The sequence below is a fragment of the Microtus ochrogaster genome, unplaced genomic scaffold, assembly GCF_000317375.1.
Source record: "Microtus ochrogaster isolate Prairie Vole_2 unplaced genomic scaffold, MicOch1.0 UNK56, whole genome shotgun sequence".
Taxonomy (NCBI): Eukaryota; Metazoa; Chordata; class Mammalia; order Rodentia; family Cricetidae; genus Microtus; species Microtus ochrogaster.
Window position 1 is genome coordinate 204,396 of NW_004949154.1, and position 21,223 is coordinate 225,618.

The following is a 21,223-nucleotide window of genomic DNA, read 5'->3' on the forward strand; positions in this document are numbered from 1 at the left end:
GGGGCGGGGGTGGGGTAGGGAGTAGCGGGTACAGGGAGAGAGAAGGGAGAAGGGTAGGGTTGGGGAGAGCTTGTGGGAGTGGTATGGTTGAGATGGAGGAAGAACGGATATGGGAGCAGGGAAGGAGATATCTTAATTGAGGGAGCCATTTGGTGGTTTGCAAGAGGCCTGGCTCTGGAGGGGTGCCCTGGAGTCCACAGGGATGACCTCAGATAGGACCCTGGGCAGTAGAGGAAAGGGTGCCTGAATTGGCCTTGTCCCTAGCCAGACTGATGACTTGAAAATCACCATAGAATCTTCATCCTGTGACAGATGGAGATAGAGACAGAGACCCACATTGGATCACTGGACTGAGATTCCAAGGTCCAGTTGAAGAGCAGAAGGAGGGAGAATATGAGCAAGTCGGGACCATGAGGGGTTGGTTGGTCCACCCACTGAGTCAGTATGCCTGAGCTAATGGGAGCTCACCAAAGCCAGCTGGACTGGGACTGAACAGAGCATGTGATCAAACAGGACTCTCTGAATGTGGCTGACAATGGGGGCTGAGAAGCCAAGGATAATGGCACTGGGATTTGTCTCTACTGCATACACTGGCTTTTTGGGATCCTAGTCTATTTGGATGCATACCTTCCTAAGCCTGGATGGAGTGGGGAGGGACTTGGCCTTCCCACAGGGCAGGGTACCTTGCCCTCTCTTAAGACTGGAGGGGGAGGGGAGAAAGAGTGGGGGAGCATAAGGGAAATGGGAGGAGGGGAGGAAGTGGAAATTGTGAAAGGTATTATTCGATGGTGGCGCACGCCTTTAATCCCAGCACTCGGGAGGCAGAGGCAGGCGGATCTCTGTGAGTTCGAGACCAGCCTGGTCTACAGAGCAAGTTCCAGGACAGGCTCCAAAGCCACAGAGAAACCCTGTCTCGAAAAAACCAAAAAAATAAAAAATAAAAAAATTTAAAAAAAATTGAAGTTTTTCATAAACTTTGCCCCCACCATTTAAAAAGATATTGAATTTGGTGAGCCATTTGGGGGTGGAAACTTGACATTTTCTTAAGTTTTTCTACCCATGAGTACAGTATCTACTCACCCCCCCATTAGTCTTCTCAACAATGTGTTTATCTTTCATTGTTTGAGTTTAAACTCTTTGACAAGTATATTCCTAAGATTTTCCAGATATTATCTTTTTACTTCCTTTTCTGATTCCACGGTTAACATGGAAATACAGGCTACACATGTACCTCAGTGGTAACATGTTTGCCTAGCATGCAAGCAGGCACCCTGGGTTTGATCCCTAGCACCAAGAAAACAATATCTGCCAAGTCACAGTGACAAGGGCCTATGATCCCAGCACATGGGGATGTTTGGACAGGAAGATCAAGCTCTTTTTAGTAGATGTTTTGAATTTTTTATATTATCTCAAGTTTTCAGTACTGGGGACTGAACCAAAGCCCTACACATGCTAAGTACACACACTAGCACTGAGGTACACCCTAACCCTTGAAGAATATTCTTACACTTTCCTCTTTTTGTCCTACAGCCCTGGCTATAAACCCATTAGATAGTTTAAAATATTGGCATCCTTAGTTGGGTGTACATACATACATACATGTGGGGTATAATTTGCTAGATTTTTGCTTTAAAAGTGCTTTATATACATAAACAAATTACCCTTAAATCTAATTTTTATTTAGATTTTATCATGAATTATTAGCATGCAATTTGAGTTTTCAGCTTCTATCTACTTGGTTATGACTTTCTTCCTGTGCTAATTCCATGGTGAATTCACAGATTTTTGAATTAACTCTACCTTGCATCCCTAGGAAAAATCCTTTAGTCTGTTATCTGCCCATGGGAGAAAACCTGTGTCATAAGTATTTGTTAAAACTTTTCAAATCTTGTGTTGCCCAGCCTAAATGTGCACACCCATCTATCAGCACTCAGGAGGCTGGAAGCAAAAGGATCAAATAACAACATAAGAAAATGCTGTTGTGCCCACTCCCACCTCCACAAGGGGAACAAACAAGACACTTATGTTCACTGGGAGTTAATGCAACTTTCCTTTTTCTTGGAATTAGCACATTGCTGCCCTCATAGATGCAAGGCAGTAGGGCTATAGCTTCATTTTTCTAGAAAAATATGTAATGCCACTCAGGTTACCCACACTTTGTTCTCCTTGTGAAAGATTAGCTACAAAGTCAGTTTCTTTCATGGGTTACTTAGGTGTTCAATTTGTTAAGTGAACGGAGACAAATCTGTATGCCCAAGAAATTTGTCATTTACTCAACTGAATCTATAAGTTGCCCAGACAGACTCTTTGCTCTGCTTTTGGTGTTGTTTTATTTGGAGACAAAAATGTCACCATGTAGCCCAGGCTTAGTCTGAAGCCCCTTCTGCCTCAGCCTCTTGAGGGCTGGGACGACTGGCACACACCTGGTGTTTATGATCGCTTTAATCCTACTAAAAGTGTCCTGATGCCATCTTTCTAAGAAGGGAACCTGTGCCTTCGCCTTCAGAGTCTCCATAGAGGCTTACAGATTTCCTTAAACCTCTCAAAAATCACAAGCTTTTGCTTTATTTTTTTTCTTTCTACTATCACTGATTTCTGCTCTACCTGAGCTGTCACTTTAAATGCATCTTTGTCTAGCTGCTTTTATTTATTTTATGTGTATGGGTGTTCTACCTGCATGTATATCTGTGCTGAGCACACTGGGTACAGTGCCTATGGAGACCAGAAGAGGGAATCAAATCCCTGGAACTAGAATTAAGGTTATAAACCACCAGGTAGGTGCTAGGAATCGAACCCAGGACCTCTGGAGTAGTCAGCACTCTTGACCACTAAGTCAACTTTCCAGCCCCTTTTCTAATTTCTTAAAGTGGCAATTGAGGCCGTGTAGATCTTTCTTCACCCCTAACATGAAGAAATAGTGCCATTAATTTCCCTAAGTATTTTTGTAGTTCTATCACAAAATACAAGACAAACACGCAAAAGGCAGTTGTATTTCTATATACCAACAATGAACAAGTATAAACCAAAATCAGAAAAGCAGTAACATTTACAGTAACTCCACAAAAATAAATATTTAACAGAAAATGTACAGGATGTATATGCTGAGATCACAAAATGCTGATGAAAGAAACCAAGGGTATAAAGATAAGCTGTTCACAGACAACAAATATTGTAAGCGTGCCAAGCTCCCCTCCAATTATCTATATATTCAATGAAATCCTAGTCAAAACTGAGAAGTTTTATACATATAGGCTGATTCTAAAGTTTACAGGAAAACGTAAAATAAAAGTAAAAATTAATTCGGAAAAGGAAATGCAAAGCTGGAAGACTTAAAGCACTGGATTAAGACGTACTACAAGTTCTGGTCCTCGGGGAGCCTGAGCAGTCTGCACACCGGCCCATGCCACTGTGCTCCCCAATAAAGATGCAAAGAAATGCAGTGGAAAATGAGTCTCTTCAGTGAATGGTGCTATAATTTATCCAACGGCATTTGCTCAAATACAAAGGCAGACATCCATAGTTTAACAAGTTAACTGGAGATGATTGTAAATCCTTATGCACTGTCAATCATGGAATATTTTAGGAAACACAGAAGGAAATCTTTCGATTTCTTAGACATGACTTAAGAAAGGCACAACCCATAGTCCCCAAATTAGAAAGGATGCTCTGTGAAAGGCGGGCTGCAATTGAAACAGCACAAAACATATCTGACAAAGAATGCATTCCTACAATGTAAGTATCGTAAACTCCCCAGTAAAAAATCCTACTTCAAAACTGTAGGCCCATATTTCTATATGGTGTGGCAGCCAGGCTCTGAAGCCATAGGCCCCACCTGAGGATGGTCAGGTAGCCCTGCAGACAGGCCATGGCAACCTAACAAAACGTTAGGATGTTGTTGCTCCTTTTTTGTAATTTGGAGGATGCCTGATAGAAATGTTGATTTAAGCCTACGTGATAGCTAGCATACAGAGCAGATAGGCAAATGTGGACGTGACAAAAAGCCATTCACCTGGTTACCTAGGAGACAGAATGCTGGTGTATTTCCCACTCAGTTTATGTTTTGGTATAAAAGCTGCTTGGAGAATAAACGAGAAAAATTCTTCAGCATGTAAACTCAGGACTTCATGAGGGACAACCAAACACCTCCCTCCTGATAAAACCATGTAAGTTGTATCTTTATTTCCGCACCTCCACACCAGTCCAGAGAGATAGTTTACTTATGTTGGGGTCTGATCAAAAGAAATAATTGAGAGTCCAGGCTAACATCGGGCACCAACACAACATAAACAAAGGACTTGAACAGACTTGTTGCCAATAAAAGATACCCAGGTGGTAAATAAGAATCTGAAATGATATTCACCATCAGCCAGCAAATTAAAACCACAGTGAAATATCTCCATATAGTCATTAGGGTGGCTAAAGAAATACAGACAAGACCAATGCTGGTGAAGATTCGGCATAACTGTCTGTCTTCCTGTTGATTTTCTAAGTGCTGAATAAATGCGCTGACAAGTGAATTTGACCTTGTGGTTTTAGAGACCTGTCCTGCAGTTTACTCAGCTGTTACCAGTGTGAATCCGCAGAATAAACTGTACTGTGTGCACCATACTTTAATGAACAAACCGTAAATGAACTCTGCAGGGGAAGATCTTATAGACCGGGACCACTGTATAAAGCACTACAGCCTTTGTATTTAGTCTTTATTTTCACCTGAAGCAATTGGCAAAGGTCTTCTGAACAGTTTTCTACAAGCTTGTCAGCATCTCAGACCGCATAATTTAACTGCCCTTAGCGTGGAGCAGCTGGAGGTAATGGGAAAACACATGGGCCTTCCTACTGGCATGTTCAAGGCAACTGTGGGTTGATTTGGCCTGTCTGCCTGCTCCACGTGGCTGACCCCAGTTCTAGGGAAACAGCATCAGTTAGGAGCTATCAAGACTAGGGCCACCTGCACTCAGCTAAGCACTTACTTAGTGGCTGGTGCTTTTGTGGTGAAATCTGCCCCTGCTTGTAAGCACAGGTCCTAGGGTCATCTTGAAGGGCAGTCCTTCCCTGATCAAATCCCAGTAGGACTTCCTCAAGTCCTTCCACTCCCCATGCTGCAAGCATGGCAGAGCCAGAGGAGTGGTCAGGCTGAGAGCATAAGACTAAATAAGAGGAGCTGTGTCACAGGCCAGGGCTTTCTCAGGGAATAGGCTCCATTTACAAACGGGAAGCATGCTCAACTGCCCTATGACAACATGCTGACATGCTTTCCAGGGGTTGTCTGGCATCAGTGACCTTGAGGCACTGCAGATGAAGGCCCAAGAATTACTGCTGCAGACCAACACCCCACTGAAGCCCCTAGTCATCTTCACAATAGCCACAGCAGCTTCAAGGTGTATACTTTATTAAATTACCTCACAAACACTAAAAACTACGTCAACTGAATTTTAACAATCTATTTACAGAGTACTGCCTACAGACCAATCAGTGCTGAATCTGGTTCTTCCCCACTCACCCGTCAAGCCCATTCTCCAATCAGGGTTGGGAACACCTGACAAGCAGAGAAGCAATGGCATGAACAGACAGAAGAGCACCATCCCAACACAGAAACAGACAGACAGACAGACAGACAGACAGACATGCTTAGGCCCAGTACTGCCAGGAGGGCTGAGGATTTGCCTCATGGCTTCTTCAGGCTATAGGCCAGGCTGCTTGCGACCCTGGTGGCTTTCAGGGGTGGCGAGTTCCAAGCAGCAGAGCTAGTGCGCTTGTGGTAGCGGGGTTTGCTCTTCTTAAAGATGTCCTCCAAGTCCAGTGGGAGAATGATTCCGAAGAGCTCTGGAAGGTTCGGGGGATGGTAGTACTGGTGGATGATGGCCTGGCTGAGCTGGGTGCCTGAGGAAACCAGAGGCCTGGATCACTGCCTGATGTTCCCTGGGAGCATCCCTGATCCCTGCACCTACCTACAGAGTCCAGCCACCCTGTCCATACCAGCATGCCCTGACCCTACTCTACCTGCTCCCCTGGAGACCTCCTCCTACCCATCCCCTCCCGACACCAATTATGCTCTTATCTCCATCTTCTAGCAGCGGAGCCCAAACAAAGCACACTGGGAGTAGGCTTGGGCAATAGTTTATTCTCCCCATTTTGTAGGCGGAGACTTGCCCAAGGCACATGGCAAATGAATGGCAAAGCTAAGTGTGAAGACAAGCCTGTCTCCAGATATGACGTCTTCTTGCCTGGCTACTCTCACCAACCTCACAGACCTAAGGAAGAACACAGGCTGAAGCAGCAGAGCTGCAGGAGTCACAGCCCTGCCAACCAGGCTGAGGAGGACCCTTGAGGATGATGAGGGAACTCACTCAGGGCTTGCTCCGCACCAGGTACTATTCCTGCATTATTTCACCCTCAATAATCATCTCAGTTGGGTCTTAATACTATGCCCTCTTCACCGATACAGAACCTAAGTAATCCAACAACAACTACAATCAGGCAACTTTTAGTCTTACTGGCCCCTGCTTGAATAGCTTGGAAAAGTAAGATTCTAGTTACTATGGAGTTCAAACAAGGTCAGAGTAATGAAAGTAATAAAAGTGCTGACCCACTGTGGGATTTGAGGAACCTTATTCTGAGGTCAGTACCCTGTGCTAACCTCCAGTTCACCAGTCCTAAAAGCAGCCTAGCAGGGTCTCACATCCAGGCCAGAGACAGTATCACACCCCTATATAAATCTGAGACCTTGAGACTCAGGACAAATCCTGCTCTAGTACATACCCCTTCTCATGACCTTTCTTAGTCTTAGCATTCCAACCAAACCCTGCTACACCCTCAGTACTATGCTCACCCATGGGTGCTTACTGGGGTCCAAGCCTCAAAAGCCCTGCTGGGCCAGACTCTGACAAGGGGACTCAAGTCTACGTCACATAGCAACAATCATCAAGAAAGAGTAAAGAACTCAACTCCTTCATCCTATATCCTCAGATGAGCCTTCAGCCAGAGTATTCCTCCTACCTCTAGGTACATGCTCAAAGGCCAACACAAGCCTCTCAGGTCAATGCCATAAGCCACTAGCAGCTAAGCCACCACTTCCACATGCCACAAAGACGAGGAAGGCAGCCCAAGCCTCTTCAGGAGCTCAGAGATCTGCTCACCTTTGGCCCAGGAAGGGATGGGCTTCCGGGGATGAGCCTCATCATCCGTGGAGTCATCACTATTTAGGTCCATTCCATAGTTATCTGTGCTGATCTTGGGGTGGGATTTGGGTCCCTGTGGAGTCATTTGATATGAGGTACAAACAGGAGACTGGAGAAAAAAAAATAATCAGCATGGCCATTACTCCCCTCTGCTGCATTCCCGGAGGATGAGGACACTAATCATCTCCACCTATTTCTCAACATCATCATTTGAACAAGCCAAGCAACACACATCACTTTGTACCATGCCCAATTTTCTTCACTTGCCCTCCCGCTCAGAGATACAAGACACACCATGACTTCAGCTTGCCCTCCATTCCTTTAACTAAATTCTACATCTTGACTTTGTGGCAGTGATAATCTATTTTCTAAACAATTTAAATACTCATTCATCAACAGGAGCTTGTCAAATCCCAGTATGATTAAGTGGGACATAGCCATCAAAAGAAAGAAATTTATATGTAAGACAGATGTCTAGGGTAGGTATGATAGTGCACTTGGAAGGCAGAGACAGCAGATCTCAGAGCTACATACATAGCAAGGCCCTGTCTCAAAAAAAGCTGTTTTTGTTGTTGTTTTTAAAATAACAGTCTAGCCGGGCAGTGGTAGCACACGCCTTTAATCCCAGTGAGTTCAAGGCCAGACTGGTCTATATAAGAGCGGGTTCCAGGACAGGCACCAAATCTACACAGAGAAACCCTGCCTCGAAAAACCAAAAATTCTAGTTTTATAATATCAAAAACCTATGCATTATGAAAAACAGCAAAAACAGAAGTAAGGTTAGGCCGACATGCCTGTAATACCTGGAACTGAGAGGTCAGAGATTAACATCTGTGAAAGGATTACAATTTGAGGCCAGGCCAGGTGGTGGTGGCTCACACTTAATCCTAGCAGTCAGAAGGCAGAGTCAGGCAGATCTCTGTGAGTTCGAGGCCAGCTTGGTCTACAGAGTAAGTTCCAGGACAGGCTCCAAAGCTACAGAGAAACCCTGCCTCAAAGAACAAAACAACAACAACAAAAAACAAAAGAAACTTAAGGCCAGTCTGGGTTACAGAGACAGACCCTGCCACCACAAAAAAAAAAAAAAAAAAAAAAAAAAAAAAGGAGAGAAAAAAAAAAAAGACTAGTAAGTGACTTGTCCTTTCTTCAGGCTCTAACACAGCCTGAGCTCGTAAGCAGACGGAGAATGGGGTAGAACACCTCCCAGTGCAGGCACAGGCCTCACCTGCACATCCACAGTCACGTTCAGGGCCTTGCTGGCTGCCGCCTCCTTGGCTTTCTTTGCCTGCTCTTCCTTCAGTCGTTGCTCAGCCAGGCGCTGCTGTTCTTCCTGGGACCCGGCCAACAACAAGGTGCGTGTGACTCCCCCCTCCTCTCGCCACACTGTCACCCCATGTGACAAGGCAGGACTGCCAAGTCTGCGTGAAGAGTCTAGCACAGGCTTCCCAATTCTCTCAACCACAGGGAGCCCACACTCCAGCACCCTACCTTCTTCTTCTTCTCCTCCAGTTCCCTCTGAAGTCGTTCCTTCTGTAGCCGCAGGGCTTTCTCTCTCTCCTGCATCTCCCTGAGAACCACCAAGAATCTGTCAGGGCAGTCATGGGACCCCAGCCCTGCTCCGGAAGCGAGGCTTGATGGCCATGCCTTTAGAGAAGGGAACACTAGAAATGGACACCAGCTTAGAGCCAGCAGCTAGACTCTCTCCAGAGGCAGGATTCTGAGCCTGACTTGAGTCTAAAACATGCAGCCCCACGCTTGCAGGCAGGTGCAGACCCCGAGCCTGACCCTTCCTTTTAACCAATGGTGACACCCTTACTCCAGCCTTGTCACAACAACCACACGGGACAACAGAGCACTCGGCACCACCCACAGCAAGGAGGGGTCACCTCCACACTCAGGAGTTGACCTCAAACAAGTCACTGAGCCTCCCTCTCAAACCAGTTTCCTCCATAAAGCTGGTAGTTTCTATGCCGTAAGAGCTTCATGTAAGGATTAAATAAGAAAGCCTGCAGAGCATGCAGCTTAGAGATACCAACCACAAAACCCCATCACCCCTCAAACCTAATAGGACCCTCACCAACCCCTTATCTCCAAGCAGGGATGCTTTTGTGTCGATCTATATGTCCCTTATACTGCCATGAGCTTCCAGCCCTCCAGCTGAGGTCCTCACTTCTTCATAAAGCCTATACCCACCACAAAGACAGTTTCTCAGGAGTTGAGGAGAGGAAACAGTTGCTTAGCCTGTAGATCTACACATACATGTGGGCACAATCGTAATAAATGCCAAGGAGGAGAACACCTCACTGGGTTACCACCACCACAGAGAAGCACAGGGGCCAGAGCTGAAGATGCTCCATGTCCTGTACTTCACTACAAACATCCCTCATGCCTATGATGCCAGTGGCAGCTCTAGAGAGAAGTGCTAGTCTGTCCTGAGAGTCTTCCACCCTACTGTATCTACTGAGAAAGACACCAAAGCAGTTAGCACATTTGGTGGAAGCAGAATAAAAGAAGGTGTGACCCCTAGCTGTTGCCCCTTGAATCGTCCACAGCTGGCACACACCCTATTTGGTGGTCCACCAGCTATAGGCATTTGGTTTTGAAGCCAGGGGCAAGCCTGCCAACCTTCAAGAGAAGATGAGAACCGCCAAGAAGCAATGGCCCTGCTGCCTCTCACTCCTCATATGGGATAGTAGTAAATGGCCAGTGGGCGGCCTCACCTCTTGGCCTGAAGACACTCCTGCTCCCTCTTGCGTTCCTGCTCCCTCCGCCGCTCTTGCTCCGCCAGCTGCCGCTCCTGCTCACGCTGCTCCGCCAGCCGCCTGGCTTCAGCTGCCTTGCGCTGCTCCTGCTCCTCTTCCCTCTTCCGCTGTAGCATCTCTTGATGCCGCCGCTCCTCTTCCTCCTGAGTTGGCAATGCATTGAAGTGCAGGACACTCAAACCGGCTTGGGCCCACAGGGAGAAGCCAGCCAAGACCCACAGCCAGGGCTCCTAAGGCACTAGCCACTACCATGACAGCAGCTAGGACTGAGTCACCAGACTCCGTGATTTTTGAAGTCATGGCCAGACTGAAAGGCATCTGGCAGCTGCTGCAGCACAACTAACAAGCAAGAGTGGAGCCTGGAGCTAACTGCGTACAATGGGCAAGCCATCTGCGTACAATGGGCAAGCCATCTGCGTACAATGGGCAAGCCATCTGCGTACAATGGGCAAGCCATCTGCGTACAATGGGCAAGTCATCGGACCCTACAGTCAGTTTCCCATCTGTAAAACAGGAAAAGCACAACACCTGCCCCTCACTTAAGAAATGTCTATCACAGCATAAATAAACCATACAGATTAGTACTAGGACTTCCCAATGATGGACATTTGTTCCCTAAAGTAGTAAGACTGCCAGTTCCCAGCTGGGCGGTGGTGGCGCACGCCTTTAATCCCAGCACTTGGGAGGCAGAGGCAGGCGGATCTCTATGAGTTCGAGACCAGCCTGGTCTACAAGAGCTAGTTCCAGGGCAGGCTCCAAAACCACAGAGACACCCTGTCTCGAAAAACCAAAAAAAAAAAAAAAAAAAAAAAAAAAAAGACTGCCAGTTCCCAGGAAGAGCCAGACCCTACTCTTCCAAGGCTAAGGCCCAAGGATGGAGGGTAAATGCCACCGCTTGCAGGACATTCAGCATATTCCAGGCATGTAATACTTCATATACATTAGTGAAGTTCGCTCTCAACTACAACCACATCAGCAAGATTGCTGTTACTTGAGTAACCTAAGAAATAGCAATTGTGAGGTGAGGCCTAATACCAGATGCACGTATTTAATCTCCAAACTTTGGTGTCGAGAAAAAGTGTCTAGAAAAAGTCACCACCACCCAACCCTCAAGTCAGCAGGTAGTCCAGCATGATCTACTCTACAGGATGGGTGTGTCCAGTCAGTGTTCATGGCATGTCAGCATCAGAGCCTGTCTTACCCCACTTCCTCCCTGGCCCCACCTGTAATCACACCTGTTGGAGCCACCTGAGCCTGCGCGCCTCCTCCTCCTGCTTCCGGCGTGCCTCTACTTCCTCCATCTTCTTGGCAGCTGCCTTCTTCTTGGCCTTCTCTGCCAGCCGCTCCTCCTTAGCCTGCAGAATCCACTCACATTGCTCTCTGGAGCAGCCCCTCACTCAGAATACAGAGTGGGACTCAGGGCTCTGTGATAAGCACCCCAGTTCTACTACAAATCCTGCTTGCTGCTCAAGCCCAGGGAAAAGGCACAAGAAGTCATACCTGCCCAAGACTGCCCACTCACAAAGAGCTGCTGGAAAACTTAGGTCAGACTTACAGCATTTAACTTGCCTCAGAAGAGACTCCAGAGCCCATGTGACAGAAAGCAGGGGTACACAGGTCACCCAGTGGATGACTTGGGGAGGAGTCTAGTCCCACCCTTCAGTGCTTGGGCCCCAGCAGGCATCACCCACCTGCCCATCAGCCCAGACTCACCCTCTCTGTCTTCTCATCAATCTGAGCAAACTTCTGTTCAATCTGCTTCTTCTTTTCCTCCTTCATCTGCTCCACCCGCTCACGGGCCTGCAGCACCTTGCGGAGGCGCTCTTCACGCTTCCTGTGGGCACAGCACAGTTAAGGAGAGTCTGCCTAGGCTGGGGCAAGCTGGGCTGGAAGTGGGGACACTTACAGCTTCAGCTCCTCCAGTCGCCGTCGCTTTTCCTCCTCCACCTTCTGTCTGCGCAGCTGCTCAGCCTCCTCCTTGCGCCGCAGGCTCTCCAGACGCTGGCGCTCTTTCTCCTGAGAGGGCAGGGCGGGTACTGGGATGTGAATGAGGACACCCACCAACCCTAAAGGTTGTCTGGCAGCGTGCATCAGTTCTCAGTCACACACAGCAGCAGATGCTTCTCGGGAAGTGATGCCCCAGTGTACCCTGCGCCCACCCTAGGCAAGCACAGACATTCAGTTTCTCTTTCCAGGTGGACCTGAATGCCTCTCAAAAACCCAACTTGTAAGCAACACAAAAAGCAGCCCCAAATTAGATGTGTGTTGATTAGAATTATATAAACAGCTTTAAAAAAAAAAAAGACTAAAGACTAAGAATACAAAGGAAGGGCACTCACAAAGTGTCTGCAGATGTTCTATGTGGGAGGGCAGGATGAAGAAGAGTTACTTATCAGCACTGTGACTTCCAATGCTTGCTAGGAGTGCACACATGCACCACCCTTCAAAAACACCATGCCACCTAGTGAGCTAGATCAAGGGTGCTATGTCTTTTTAGTTTCCAGACTTCGTGTGATAGGCCTGGGTTAATAATTGTTAAAACAACATTAAGAGCTAGCTAGCTGAAGAGATCAGTGCTGGTGTCACCTGCCAGGCACATCCAGGAAGTCATAGCCATTTGCAACAGCAAGGGTGGGGAAGGGCTCCAAACTCCCTGACCAAGGAGCAGACTAGTACTTTCCAGCACCAACAAGGTGGCTCACAAGCATCTCTAACTCTAGTTCCAGAGAACCTGATGCCCTTTCTGGCCTTCCTGGGTATAAAGCATGCAAGTGGTGCATGGTGCACAGACATCCATGCACATAAAATACTCACACATGTAAAACTGCGCGTATATGTGTGTGTGTGTAATAAAAGACACTGCCTAATTTTTAAAAAAAAAAGCCAAATATGTGGTGTTTACAAAAAACTTATTTCAAATGCAACAATTTAGATAGGTTCACAACCTTATCTGGAAGAACAGTGTCTAACCAGCAAGGGTGGTAGCATATGACTCAACACAAATCACATGACATCCTCCAAAAATATTCCTAGTGACAAAGAAGGAGTGTGTGGCTGCTGAGATTAGAGGATGAGGAGGGTGTGGGTGTGAAGGGGAGGCTAAGAACTTTCTGTGGGTAACGGACGTGACCTATATCCCTCATTATAGACCACATTAGAATTCATAGAAACATACCTTCCTCCAAATTCCATACTGTGACTTTTTTATTTAAACAAAAAATATTTAAGAGCGAAATGGAAAGAAAGAGGAACACTAGGAGCCACAGAAACCAAGCTGGGTATAGAAGAGCCTGAAAAGCACTGATCTTTGGGGAATCACAAGGAAGAAATGGGTGACTGTTAGCAGACCCCGGTTCTCCAACTACCCAGACTCAGGAAGAAAAATGGGAACCACTCTTCTCCTCCCTAGCAATTCCGTTTGTAGTTTGTGGTCAAATGCACTCTAGATCATTGGAGAAAACTAGAAGGAAGTGAGCCAAACCAGTTTTAGATTGTACACATAATAAAGCAGCCTGTGTCCTCAGCATGAATTTTTAGGAGGGCAAAAAAAACCTTATTAACATCATATACCTATGTACTACTGGGCTTACATATTATGAAAATTAAGAGATGTACAAACCACACCTGCATAGGTCAGTTTCCATCTGTCAATCAAAAGTTTACTAGAGCAGAAAACCACCTACACCCTACTCCTAGCAACCAGCTCCCCTTTCTCCTGGACCCACTCGGCCTGTTCTTCCCTTGTAGTGTATCTACCCTGTACTTTCACTTTTAAATACTGGACCTCTGAGAAGGGCAGAAGCACCTGCCACCAAGACTGACAATCTTACTTTGACCCCAGAACTCCACATGACAAAAAGAGAACAGACTCAAAAAACACTATCCTCTAACTTCCTCTAACCTCCTTCCAAACATGTCCCATAGCGTGTGCTTGCATGTACACATACATGTGTATACACACACACACACACACACACACACACACACACACACACACACAAAATAATTTTTTTAAAAACCCACATTATGGGAGGAGGGGGAGGGAAATGGGAGGCTGGGAGGAGGTGGAAACTTGTTTTTTTTTTTCCTTTTCTCAATTAAAAAAAAACCCACATTATCTGTATGTGTGTGCATCTTCAATTCTTTAAACAGAAGCTAAGAAATAACTGGTCTGGTGTAGGAGGTACTTCTGTCTATGTGTTGCTTTTATTGGTTAAATAAAGAAACTACCTTGGCCTTTTGATAGGGCAGAACTTAGGTAGATGGAGTACAAAGAACTGAATGCGGGGAGGAAGAAAGCAGAGTCAGAGAACCGCCATAGAGCAGACAAGCTGAATCTTTCCTGGTAAGCCACGACATCATGGTGATATACAGATTATTAAAAATGGGTTAAATCAAGATGTGAGAGTTAGCCATTAAGAGGCTAAAGCAAATGGCCAAGCAGTGTTTAAATTCATACAGTTTCTGTGTGATTATTTCGGGGGCAAGCAAGCCAGGTGGCTGGAACCAAAAGCAGGCCCTCTCTCTTACAACACTGGTCTACACAGCAATCACAAGACACAGGGAACAGAACTGTGGGCTGCCCCTAAAGCTCTTGTTCACAGCAAGTGACCAAGCCCAGCTTGGCCCAGCTCTGAGGTGTCTAGAAAAAGAACAGCTTCTTTGGTCAAGTTTCCAGGTGCCACTGACAACAGCTACACTGTAACCTGCATAGCTGAACCCAGTCTCAGTTTATAGCTACCAATTTTACTCCATCACATATCCCATCAGGGTTACTGCTCAGGTCTATGACCAATAAATCTCAGTGGCTCTGTGAAGCAGAGACATGTCTGTTCTTTTTTCCGATCCTCAGGCCCTAGTGCTGGGGATGAGGAAGAAGATGGCTGTGAGAAGCACTTTTAGCTGTGGCCTGGATAAACACTGTAGGTCACACCCCACCCTTGTTCTCCCTGTATCAGGTTAAGGGCAGAGGGATATCTCTACAGAGTCCCAGAACAGTTGGATCCCACCAGTTACCCTGGTGACTCCAGTGCCCTCACATGCACATCTGTCTCCCTAACACTCCCACTTGCCATGTTAGCGCTTCCACGGGGACTGTCAGCTACACAGTGACATGGACATAGTTAAGAACTAGGTGTAGCTCTGTTAAGGGGCAGGAAAATACTTTACTTACAACAAAGCTGCACTGTGGAGAGGAAACAGAAAACACCAAGAGTTAATGCCAAGGGATGTCCTACAGGGCAGGCCACACACCTATCTGTGGCAGTGGGTCTACTCAGGGCCTTTCACAACACTCTGGTACCTTATCCCACCCAGCTCTCCCTCCCAACAATCAAGGTGTCTTCACCTGTTCCTCCAAGTCACTCCCACCACTGGTTTGTGGACATGATGGCCAGCATTAGGTCTGCTAAGCCAATCCTCCCACTTTCCAGCCTAGGGTTCACCAAGTGGTTGAGCCTCTGAGTCCAGGGTCCATAAGGCCCAAACAGCACCATAGTATTGAGGCGACCCCTGGCCACAGAGGCCTTAACTGTCCTGTGATCAGTGTCAGGTCTCCATATGACCAGGCCCACACACTACCTCCAGCAAACTAAGAGAGCCTTCAACCACACTGCCCAGTTCCAGCAAAGCACAGCCAAGGGACGGGCTCCCTTACCTTAGGGTCCACACGGAGGGGAGTGTTGCGTTTAATGAAGGACTTCATGACACTGCTGCGGGAAGCCAAAGTAGGGGTCATGAGCATCTGGTTCTTCTGCACTGTGTGCAAGAAGGTCCGGAGTGGCCGTACCACCTGCAGACCAGAGCCAGAATAAGCACAGAGCAGGCAGGGCAGACACCAAGTAAGGGCAAGAACCTGCTTACCTTGTTGGCTGGACAAGGTGGGGAAGGGGTCTTGTTCTGCGGGGGTTGCAGCTCCTCATCCTCCAGATGCTCCTCGTCTGGTTCACTCATTGCCTGCTTATAGCTGCGTTTCCTCCTGCCACAGACAGGACACATCATAAAGAAGACCTGAGAACCCACCTCATGGCCCTGCTACATTTCATAAAGATCATCCTTTACAAACAAATCTGGGCTCAAGCCACAGAACTCTGGACTGGAAGAGACTGTAGACTGGCCCTTTGCTGCTCTCTCAGAAAAATATAGGTGGCCAGTCAAAGGTCACAGAGCCAGAAGCACGCAGAAGGACACAATCACCCATTCCTAAGCCAGCATCTACAGCATCAAGCTTCCTCCTCTGTTTAGTCAGAGAACTGAGTTATGATACCAGACAAGAAGTAGAATGCCTGGCAACATACCTACCCTCCTACATAAGAACCCCAGCTTGGTTCAAGGCCTTCTGGAAGCCTCAGACCAGAGCTGCCGGCATACCCCTTCCCAGATGCAAACCTGGCACTCGGAGGTGGTTCTCTGTGTCCATCTGTTTGGTCAAGCTTGGATTCTGTGGAGAAAGCAATTTCAGTTGAGGTTGTATGGATGCCAGTGGAGTATTCATGCCAATTTTAGGGAAGGGATTCAGCACCAAGAGTTACAGGAGGAGCAAGGCCCCCTCCTGGCAACCTCAGGGGGGCAATGGCAGAAACACTAATCTTAGCAGTAACTAGCCTTGAGCCCAGAATACTGGCTCTCAAGTCAGGTCCTCCAGCCCTAATACTTGGCAACTGTGACACAAATGGCAGGACAATACCACCGAAGCCTCAATCTACATGCCACTCCCTCTACCACAAAAAACTATGTGCAGAAGCCTCATGACAAACACGCCTCTCCTGCCTTCAGTTGGTACCATCATGACAGGAGGAGGAAGGTTCCTTTCATGGAGGCATCATACAGGGCACAGTACATTCTATTTCACACCAAAAGGAAGTACCCTTTACTCCAAAGCATCTTTGCAGCAGTCCTGGGAGCTTTCAAGCTGGCACAACTATCCTTGACCCATTCACAAAGAGGATGTTTTGCTCAAAACCTTACCGCTGCCATTTCTTTACACCAGGGAAATCACCCTCCACAGAGAAACAGGAGCCAGACTCCAGGAAACTACCAGTAGCCTGGGAAGCCAGGCGGGGCTCCTGACCAATTCCCAAAGCCCACAAGTAACCCTACCCTTTTTGTACTAGAAAAGTTAGAAACCCGAATGCCAGGTAAGCATTCAGACCCAGCCTGCAGTTCTTCAGGAATCCCCTGGAGTAGGCCTCATGACCTGGATGTGGCTCCTTCACCTTATTCAGGCATTTCTCTCTGCTTCCTAACCACCCAGCTAAAGTTACTCATGTGACACCCAGCAGCAGCTCCAGCCATAAGATTATGGCCTCTTCAGGTTTAATTTATCTTTGGCCTATCAGATCAGAAAATGGGGCTCTGTACCCCAAGAGACAGGGCCAGGCTAACTCACCTTGCTGCTCTTCAATGTCTGTTGCCTGGTCAGTGGTCACAAGTTTCGAGGTATAGTCACTGTTTTTGGAGACCTACAGGAAGAACCAAGTCTTGAAGAAGCCCACGTGGATCCTGAGGCTCAGGATAGCTGTGGCACATAGATTCAGACCTGGAGGGCTCAAGTCCTACCCGCCTCTGGCCTGTAGCCTTACCTCTGGCTCCTCCTCAGGAGGAGGAACTGCCTCCTCAGACTCAGCCTCCTTGGTGGACTCCTGCTCCAGGCTGAAAGCAAAGCAGAGCACTGTGAGAACTCTACATCCAAGCCTTTTCTAATTCCTCAAGTTAGGACCAATATTAGATGACCAGTCCTGGACCACAAAGCAACAGTTTAGGCTAGATAGGAAGACAGCAGCCATCCCCAGTGGCTTGCTGAGTAGAGAGTGATGTCAGTTTCTGAATCTTGTTTGATATCAACCTATCAGAGATCTCATTTGGGATGGGAACTTGCTATAGTTTGGATCTTCACTGTCCCCCAAAGACCTGTGTACTAAAGGCTTTGGTCCCAGTACAGAGCTACTAGGATACAGTGGACACTTTGACAGGTGGGACCTAGCTGGAGGGTTTCAGCTTATTAGGGATCCTTTCCTCCCTTTCTCCTTGCAAGTCCCAGCCATCAGATGAACAGTCTTGTTCTACCACACTCCTCTACTCTCCACTGCAGCAGGGCAGACTGGGCATGGATGGAAGGCTCTACAACTGTGAGCTAACTGATGCAGAGCACAGAAATACTTTACCCAGGTCCGTCTCAGTCTATGGGGCCCAGAAAAGTCCCCTCTCTTTTGAGGCCTGCTCACTACTCACCCGAGGGCCAGGGAAGCCAAAGGTATGCCCAGACCCCATTTCTTCATCCCAAGCACTGACCCTCTCTGCCCCAAAATAAGGAAGGGTTAGCTCAGGATAGCAGACCACGACTCCTGAGAAGCCAGTGTCCTTGCCCCAAGTAATCTAGGTCTAACCCAGGGCAGGAAGCACCCCTGAGCCCCAACTACCCCACTCCACCACACCTCATTTTAAATGGTTGTTATACCTCATTTACAGCCATGAAACTCATGAGTCAGAGCTGACAAGTGATACTGATTGAATGTTGCCTAGAGACCTGCCAGTCATATTGTTTGCTGCCTGGTTACAGAGGGACCAGGCTAAGGGAACATGGGGCTGTTGGTAGTGCCATGGATAAGGAGGGAAGGCTTAGCCTCAGTAAAAATTTCCACCTGGTGGTCACCTCCACCCACCCCACGATGTGCCCTGACCACCCTTGTGGGAGGCCCTGGCATGGAACTTACCTAACTTTCTGAGGCACTTCAACATTCAGGAGCCTCTCTAGGTAACTGTGACCTGAAGGAGAAATGGGGGAAAAAAAAGCAAAACAAAAGGTGCCATCGGAAAACAGTCAGGAACCAGGCCAAGTAGTCCAGGAAGTTTTGACAAGGGCATGATCATTGCTCCTTTCATAGACACATAGACCTCACTGTGCCCAGGTCTCACCCTCATTCATCCTACAACCGCAATGCAGCTCTTAGCTTTATGTCACTTGCCTAGAAGGCATACTTCCTCCTCTTAACGAGGCTAGAAGTATCTTGGAAAGAGGGGTGTCTGACATAACAATGGGCCCCAACATACGCAGTTTATTCTCTCAACAGATAGTCTCTCAAGAGACAGCTAGTCATCAGGTGCTTACTACGTACTGGGTTCTGAGCCTGGGCTGGAGGCTGAAGGCAATGGTAAGGAAAATCGACAAGGCCACTGTCTGGTCTTCCTACCAGTATCAGACCATCTTAGACAGTAAACTACGGTATGTGCAACAATCAAATCAAGGATGCTGAAGCCTAGATGAGGACACCTGAACTGAAGACCAAAGGGGAGGACGCAGAGGAGTAGGAAGGCAGAGGTTTTCAAAGCATATTCTCCAACTTCTGGAAATACTTGAAGCCCTTTGGGGACATCCACAGGTCTTACTATTTTCACCAATGCACTAAAGTGTATTTTCCTTCTTACTATATTTAGCATTAGCCCAAACAGCACCATAGCAACGGAACCAAGGAGAAAATGCTGAAGCTTAGCACCCATCAAGGCTTCAGCACCAACTCTCATCCTATCATACACAGTAAAGCAACGCCCAGTTTCGGGAATGTCCTTGGAGAATCTGCATTAATACAGGAATGATTAAATATACCTTTAATCCCAGCACTCAGAATGCTGGGACGGGGGATTGCCACAAGTTTAAAGCCAGCCTGAGCTTTATAGTAAATTCTAGGGCTATCTGGACTACAGAGTGAGATGGTGTTAATGATCTAGGAAGAACACTCACCAAAACCACAAAGTGCAAAAAGGCTTGGGGGGGGGGGGGGCTAGAAAAAGGCCAGCTCCTGGATCAGGAAAGTAAGACCAACACTAAAGAGACAAGGAACCTAGGTGGTGCCCAAGGCTGAAGAGAAACAGGGAAGACAGGTAACAAACTGGAGCAACAAACTGGCAGGGCTCAGAGAGAACAAAGCACCAACAAGAAGCAAGAATTTCTCCTTTCTCCTAACTTCAAGTTCCTTGACTGGGGGTAGGGAGAGGGGGGTAAAAAGGCCAGAAAACACCTAAGTGCACACATAACTATTTCACAGCACAAAGACACCCCTGCATGCCAAAAGAGGCCCAGGCAACTGGCCTAAGGACTGAGGAGGAGCTACCCACCAATTAAAAAAAAGTAGCCATGAAGTCTGAATGACAACGCTGACCTATATAACTGGACTTTCTAGAAACCCTGTAGCAGTGACCGTTGTTCCTGTCTGCCCAGTGATGCCAGAAAGCTTCCTCCTGGAGAACGCACACCAGATCAGGAGGAAAAGAGGCTTCAAGTCCTCTGAGCTCCACCACTAGACTCTAGAGACTCCCAAAGCACCCTTTCCTGCCAGGCTCATTTTTGTGCCTTCTTCCTTCCCCACTCCCCTGCTGCAAGTGTATCAAAAACTGCCTTAGGGAGAACCCAGGCAACATAACACCTGAGTTGCCTATCCAGTCCACCTCAGAGCCTGGCATCAGAAAAGCACCAGGAAGCCTCGGCTTTGCCCTTTCTCACCCTTTGAGTTTCAGTAATATAGGCCAGGGTTAACTTTTCTAAATGAGTTATCCAAGCACTAAGATGAGCTCTCCAACTACATTCAAGGCAAATGTCATGACCATTTCAGACAGGAAACCGAGATTAAGAAAAGAGGTGTACCCAAGGTCACCTGGGAGCTGAGTGACGCCACATTCTGGTCCTTGCCTCTTTTGCCATCTTCCCTCTATCTCAAGAAGGAAGAGGATTACTGGGCTGGGAGTAGACAGAACCCAGAAGCCCATCTGAGCAGGGAAGACTGGAGGGGAAGAGCAAAAGGGAATGCTTAAGAGTTACAGGTTTACTGTTATGAAAACCAAGTTGAAACAAAAATGGGAAAGGGAAAGACTCACATCAACAGTGTCACCATTGCATGTGCAGACTCAGGCAAGTCCCCCACTGCTGGTCATCTACAAATGTGGTGGAACTGACAAACTAATCACTGAAAAGATGAAAAGGAGGCTGCTCAGATAGAAAGCAGCTCTTTCAAGAAAGCCCAGGTCTTAGAGAAACTAAAAGCATGAGCATGGCATGAGCATCACACCACATCTCCCTGTGGAAATTTTATCAGCAAACATTTTGTGACTATCACTGAAGACCTAGGATACAGAGATTTTATCAATAACATCAGTACAGACATATCTCAGGATGGTTGTGCTGTCCTGATTGTAGCTGCTAGTGCTGATGAATCTGAAGCTGGTATCTCCAAGAATAGGCACACCTGTGAGGATGCCCTTTTGGCTTACACACTGGGTGTGAAACAGCTAATT

General features: G+C 47.3%; 1 protein-coding gene across 2 annotated transcripts in view; it reads right to left on the bottom strand.

The window, feature by feature from the left end:
* Positions 1-2,964: 2,964 nt before the first annotated feature.
* Positions 2,965-21,223, bottom strand: part of Incenp (inner centromere protein) — a 30,732-nt gene continuing 12,473 nt past the window's right edge. The window contains exons 5-19 of one of the 2 annotated variants that reach the window (XM_026777333.1): positions 18,652-18,703; positions 17,521-17,590; positions 17,328-17,400; positions 16,328-16,379; positions 15,803-15,917; positions 15,597-15,731; positions 15,114-15,125; positions 11,847-11,956; positions 11,654-11,774; positions 11,176-11,295; positions 9,899-10,083; positions 8,667-8,745; positions 8,404-8,508; positions 7,137-7,287; positions 2,965-5,880 (exon numbers count right to left, since the gene is read on the bottom strand). In XM_026777333.1, the coding sequence (XP_026633134.1) occupies positions 5,666-5,880; positions 7,137-7,287; positions 8,404-8,508; positions 8,667-8,745; positions 9,899-10,083; positions 11,176-11,295; positions 11,654-11,774; positions 11,847-11,956; positions 15,114-15,125; positions 15,597-15,731; positions 15,803-15,917; positions 16,328-16,379; positions 17,328-17,400; positions 17,521-17,590; positions 18,652-18,703 (1,595 nt within the window). In that variant the 3' untranslated portion in view covers positions 2,965-5,665. The remainder of the gene's footprint in view (positions 5,881-7,136; positions 7,288-8,403; positions 8,509-8,666; positions 8,746-9,898; positions 10,084-11,175; positions 11,296-11,653; positions 11,775-11,846; positions 11,957-15,113; positions 15,126-15,596; positions 15,732-15,802; positions 15,918-16,327; positions 16,380-17,327; positions 17,401-17,520; positions 17,591-18,651; positions 18,704-21,223) is intronic. The other variant, XM_005369614.3, reaches the window with a different exon arrangement.